The sequence below is a fragment of the Camellia sinensis genome, chromosome 7, assembly GCF_055761805.1.
Source record: "Camellia sinensis isolate YWXY chromosome 7, ASM5576180v1, whole genome shotgun sequence".
Lineage (NCBI taxonomy): Eukaryota > Viridiplantae > Streptophyta > Magnoliopsida > Ericales > Theaceae > Camellia > Camellia sinensis.
The window spans coordinates 69,234,158-69,240,157 of NC_138967.1; the positions used below are offsets into that span (position 1 = coordinate 69,234,158).

A 6,000-nucleotide genomic window follows, 5' to 3' on the forward strand; every position below is an offset into this window, starting at 1 on the left:
TAAAAAAAAAACAAAACCATAAATACAGAAAGTTACCTTCTGTTCTACTCCAGGAACTTTAAGAACTTTCTTATTCACCTCCCTCTTACTGCAAGAAAACAGAAATAATAGAACACCATGAGTTGGGGAGGTTGTTACAGACTGACCGAAACATGAGATAATCCTTAAAGCAATAAACCCAAACAATCATGTATTTACTATGTATACAATCATAAAATCGATCACAAAATAATAATAAACTTTCCTAAGCAATCCATAATGATTACTTCCGCAAAAAGCTTCCAAAAACCAAGAAAACCTACATGTCCCGAACTGTTTGATCAAAGGCCTTCTTCATTGCAGCTTTATTCTACTATGCAAAAATTCACTTCAACAGGGAGACTTCAAATTTTCTTTGCGTCCTGCTGAAAGAAATGACCATCCATAACAATTATGAGGCACTTCCGGTGAACAACCAAAAACAAAGGACATCTGGTAGCAATCACATTATGGTGTAACAGCACAGAACAAGTGCAATAATATAATATATTGAGAACTATGTAACAGAATTGAGGATTTCAAACTGGGATTTGGGGCACCTAATTCTATTGCCATTGCAACATTGAAATTATATAATACTTGAATTCTACACCATACAAACTGGCAAACATCATCATAAGAATCTCTTTTCCAGTAAAAATGAAAATCACTACAAAAATTCCCAATTTGCAGCTACATTCACACAACCAGTAGACACTAGCAAACTTTCAAAAATGATATGCAAAAATTCAATCTTTCCAGTATAAAGCAACCTATTCCAGCCCATCAAAATCCAATGAAATGGCATAAAGGAATGTATTGCATTTAGAAATCTACAAAGGCAAAACCAAGATCTAGGAACCATATCAGAATTTCACAACTACAAAAGATTGTATTCAAGTAATTAACAAATCTAATTCCCATATTAACATATCAAGCAAAAAAATGAGACGATCAATGAATGAAAATGATCACAGAAATGGTTAGTATAGCCAATCTAACAACATAAAACCCTATTTAGGATAGATTCTGAGCTCAATCTGTGTTAAAACAACAAAATTGAGATCCAAAAACCCGAGAAAGAATCAAACCCAGATCTGAAACAATCGATCAATCACCACAATTCGGAATTGAAGCAAACCCAGATCTAAAAGAGAGAAGAAGATATCAAACCTGATCGAATTGGACCCAAGAAGGTACCCAAGTCCAGATCCGTTGATGCTTTCTGGTAGAGAGAGAGGAACGAAAATTGCGAAGAGCTCCTAAAATCGAATCAAACTGTATTTGTGTTGTTCAAATAATGGCAATGTGAGAGAGAAGAGGCGTTTGGGAGGGCTTGGTGTTTCTCTCTCTAGAATTCCGGAGCGAGGGAGAGAGAGCAAATACAGAGGAATTCTTCTTCTACGCAGGAATTGGAATTTATGCTACAAATTCTTTTTGATCTATATATTTTTTGAAAAAAATTAAATTATAATTTCATTGGGAAATTTTTTTTAAGAACTCTGATCATAGTAATTTAGAAGATAAATGAAAAAAAAGGAGTGATGTAGCATGTCTCTCAATTATAGGGTGTGCATTTTTAATTATTTTGTATATCAAAATAGCCTCGTTTGGTGTAATTGTTAAAATAGGTTATAGATTATAACTTAACAGATTATAGATTATGACTTTAATCAGAAGTTGTTAATTTGTTTGGTGTAGCTGTTGGATTATAAATTTAAGTTGCTGAGTAGTGTTTATTAAATAAGTTGTGAAATAGCTTTTTCAATTAATTTTTATTTTTTGTTTGTCTACATTTCTCATAAAAAATAATAATAATAATCTATAGTCCATTTGAGTCTTTTTCTATTTTTAAAAAAATAAAAAATAAAAAAATTTAAGAGTACAACCATAAATTAACATGTCCACAGCAGAAACTGATAATCAGAAGCAAGGGGTGAGCAGCTTCTCAGAATCAGTCTTCTCAGAATTAGCTTTTTTGAGTTAAAATAAGCGGTTAGAATCAGAAGCTGTTTGAAATAAGTTTAACCAAACAGTCCAAAATAACTTTTTTAAAACTAAAAGCCATAAATTGGCTCTGAAAAGCTGAAACAAACACCCCCAATATCCTTCACAAATCAACACAAAAACAAAATTGGATTCTGACGACTGAGTTCTATTCCAAATATCCAACCATTTTCACGAGCAAGAGAACAGCAAAATTAGGATTTTAATATCTTTTTCACCATCGATATTAGAGTTTTATTATTTTCTGCAAAAATCATTCCCATTCGTTCCTCACAAATTTCTTTGACCCCGTTTTCACTGTTTATCGTCATCTCAGTTCATTTTTTATCACGTCGCATCTTCATCTCAGGGCATATCAATTCGTAATTAAAGTTTCATCCTAACTTTGGTAAGTTTTTCTACAATCCAACTAGATTTTCTCTGAAAACACAGTTAATTGCATTTTATATTAACCTTCCATTAATTAGGGTTTCAATTTCGTAATTAAAAACTATATGAATTTGAAAAAAATTATTTCTCTGTGTTTTGAACTTATTCTTGGGCCTGTTTGTGTGATTTTATCTGTAAATTTCTATGGCATTTGAATTCTCTGATTTTTGCTTGATGTATGTTTATTCTTTGAATTTTCTCTGACATGTTTATTTTGAAAAAAGTTATTTCTCTGTGTTTTGATCTTATTCTTGAACATGTTTCTGTGATTTTATTTATAAATTTCTTTGCTCTGTAAATTTCTCTAGAATATGTATTTTTCTCTGGAATGTCTATCTTTCTCTGAAATGTCTATTACTCTCTCTTGTCTGTGTCTAAGTTTCTCTGGCCTTTATAACTTTCTCTGGCTACATCACTTTTCTCCCTTGTGTGTTTCTATCATGTTTAATTTTCTCTGATTGTGTATGTAAATTTCTCTGGCATTTTAATATTATAGACTGGAATGTATGTTTCTTCTTTAAATTTTCTCTGGCATGTTTATTTTGGAAAAAGTTATTTCTCTGTGTTTTGATTTTATTCTTTAATATGTTTCTGTGATTTTGTCTATAAATTTCTCTGCTCTGTAAATTTCTCTGGCATTTGAATTTCTCTGGTTTTTGCTTGATGTATGTTTCTTCTTTGAATTTTCTCTAGCATGTTTATTTTGAAAAAAGTTAATTTTCTGTGTTTTGATCTTATTCTTGAACATGTTTCTGTGATTTTGTCTATGAATTTCTCTACTTTGTAAATTTCTCTAAAATATGTATTTTTCTCTGAAATGTCTATTTTTCTCTAGAATGTCTATTACGCTCTTGTCTGTGTCTAAGTTTCTCTGGCATTTATAATTTTTTCTAGCCATATCACTTTTCTCCCTTGTGTGTCTTTATCATGTTTAATTTTCTCTGGTTGTGTATGTAAATTTCTCTGGCATTTGAATATTATGGACTGGAAATTTTCTATGAAATAGAAATTTTCTCAAGAATTTGTAATTTTCTCAAGAATGTGTAATTTTCTCTAGTATGTTTTTTTGGTTCAGTTCTTGGTTTCAATGTTGTGTAATTTTCAGTAGCATATTTACGTTGCTTTGTTTATTTTATTTTGCTAATTATGGAATGGAAATTTTATTTGGCTTGCCATGTTTACTTTTCTCTGTCATTAATTTTTTGTGCTTGCTAGATATATGTTTCTTTTTTGAATTTTCTCTAGCTATATTTTACTTCTATATATAATTTTAACAATTATTGAAAATTTATCTGGCATGTTGATGTTGCTTTGTTGATTTTCTCTAGGAATGGAAATTTTCTGTGACTAGATGTATTCCACAGGAAAACAATTAGTACTCTGACATTTAAGTTTTAGTGTCTAATTTTCCCTGAAATTTATATTTTTCCCTAGCCACCTTAGTTTTCTTCCTTATGTGTAATTTGCCCTGATATGTCCAATTTTCCCTAGCATGTTCAATTTTCTCTGGGATTTAATGTTAACATCTTTATGTTTTTATCATTGTCTAGAAATGGCAAAACGTAAAAGCAGCAAAACACCGAAAAACACAGAGTAAAAAACAGAAACTCTCTCAGTCTTCTTATAATCTAAGATAAAAAAGTAGCAAAACACCACAAACTCCTTGCCAAAACACACAAGTACAAGGTGATGAAGCAACTAGCATCAAGATGAATACCCCAACTTCAAAAGACTCAAGCTCAAGGGGAAAAAAAACCTATCAAACTCCAAAGAAAGAGAGCTCATTACAGCATTCAATACCGATCCAACCGCCCATCTGTTGTCTTCTTTTTTCAAACACTTAAATTCAATTCAAACCAACATGTAGAGCTTCAAAAGACCCCATTCTGGTATTTGATCCAAGCTCTAACCATTGGAATGATGGATCAAAGGAGATCTAGGAAATCTGATGATGATGTAGTTGCAATAATCCAATGTTACAATGAAAAAATAAAAGCATTCACAGTTGGTAAAAAAAACTTGACATTTACAACCAATGACATGACCTTGATTTTTGGTTTGCAAGGAGTAAAGGAGCCATGTCATTAAGATACTCTAAAAAGCCAAAATCTGCATTCCTAAGGAGAAAAGTCCCAAAGGACACAAGGTTCACTGATCCTGTTCTTAAAAATGCCTCAATCAAAGCAATAAAGGCAAGCAACCAACTGACTTGAAAGATGTAGTAATCATTGTTACATTGTACTTGTGTCTCACCCTATTTTTTGCAACAAGTGGGAATTCAATAGGGTGGGTTTTTATAAAGTATGTGGAACCTCCTGAATCAATGAAACAGTATAATTGGCCAAAAACAATCACATCAACATTTATTGATTCAATCATAGCTGTAGACGTGCCTGAACGTCCCGGCTCCGCGCGCGAATAGCGCGAAATCCGTTTTGTTCATTAGCTACTACAGTTCGGACTCAATGTCACGGTTCTAAATCTAATCTCGCAAAGTGCAATGCAAGGCCGATAAATCACTAAAGAGTCCAAATCTGGCAAACCGTTTTGGAAAACTGATTTTAATAAAGAAGTGTCAAACATAGACTGCTTTGCTAGATACAGAGTCGCCACCTAAATGTTTTATTTTGGGAAATTTAGGAAACCCTGACTCGTGCCTAAGGCCACGTGTCCGTCATCGCCAAAGTTTCCTCGGCTCGGGAACTTGGGTACGAGAGGGGAAGGTCATACAATGAGCACCCCCGCTCGCCCGATCTAAAGATCGGCCTTTACTAACATGATATTTTGTTTTTGAAAATACATGTGTTCTTATTCCGGTTTATTAATTTAGCTTACTACGTGATGCACACAACATACAAGTATAGACTAGATCGCCTAAGTTGGAACATAACATCTCATGTTTGTTTGAAAATGGTTTGAAGGTGCTACTCGCAAGTAGACTAAAACGTGGATTTGCCACCCTCAAGTGGGCTTAGAAAATATGATTTTGCCACTCTTAAGTGGGCTTAAAACTCGCATTTCAATGAATTGTTCTAATTCAAGCAATCCAACCTTCACTCATAGGCATTCAGGCAGTTATATCATTTAAGCAAATAGCCTCATGGCAAGCATGCTGTCATGGCAATCAATAACACACATGCAGGGATGCTAAAGCATAAATACTTACTGTGTACTCTGAGCCAAAACAACAACTAGTTAGTAATCAATACATGATTCTAGCTATGTTAAGATGCCTAATGCAACACATGCAAAAATGCAACTAAAATAGGCTCGGCTATTCTAAGATGGCATATGAAATGCAACTTGATAACATGCTGTTGAACACATATTCAAGTAAATGTATTAAAATACAATGCAGTTTGTATGATGCGCCGAGCCCGGTGCATGCAAGACAGATAAATGAATGCAAACATGCAAGCATAAGGATGCTAATCAAAATATGACCTAAAACTAACCATCGTAAGTGGTTAAGTAAAAGGGAGAAAGACGTGGGGTTGGAAGACATTCACACACTCATGCACACTTATTACAAAATTCGCCCTCTCA

General features: G+C 33.2%; 1 protein-coding gene across 7 annotated transcripts in view; it reads right to left on the bottom strand.

Moving 5' to 3' along the window:
• Positions 1-1,621, bottom strand: part of LOC114312116 (clathrin interactor EPSIN 2) — a 30,285-nt gene extending 28,664 nt beyond the window's left edge. For 2 of the 7 annotated variants that reach the window (XM_082878149.1, XM_028258300.2), the window contains exons 1-3: positions 1,192-1,571; positions 303-404; positions 37-88 (exon numbers count right to left, since the gene is read on the bottom strand). In XM_082878149.1, the coding sequence (XP_082734275.1) occupies positions 37-88; positions 303-337 (87 nt within the window). In that variant the 5' untranslated portion in view covers positions 338-404; positions 1,192-1,571. Of the gene's footprint in view, positions 1-36; positions 89-302; positions 405-1,191 lie in introns of all 7 variants that reach the window. The other 5 variants (XM_082878150.1, XM_028258301.2, XM_028258302.2 and 2 more) reach the window with 4 other exon arrangements.
• Positions 1,622-6,000: the final 4,379 nt, after the last annotated feature.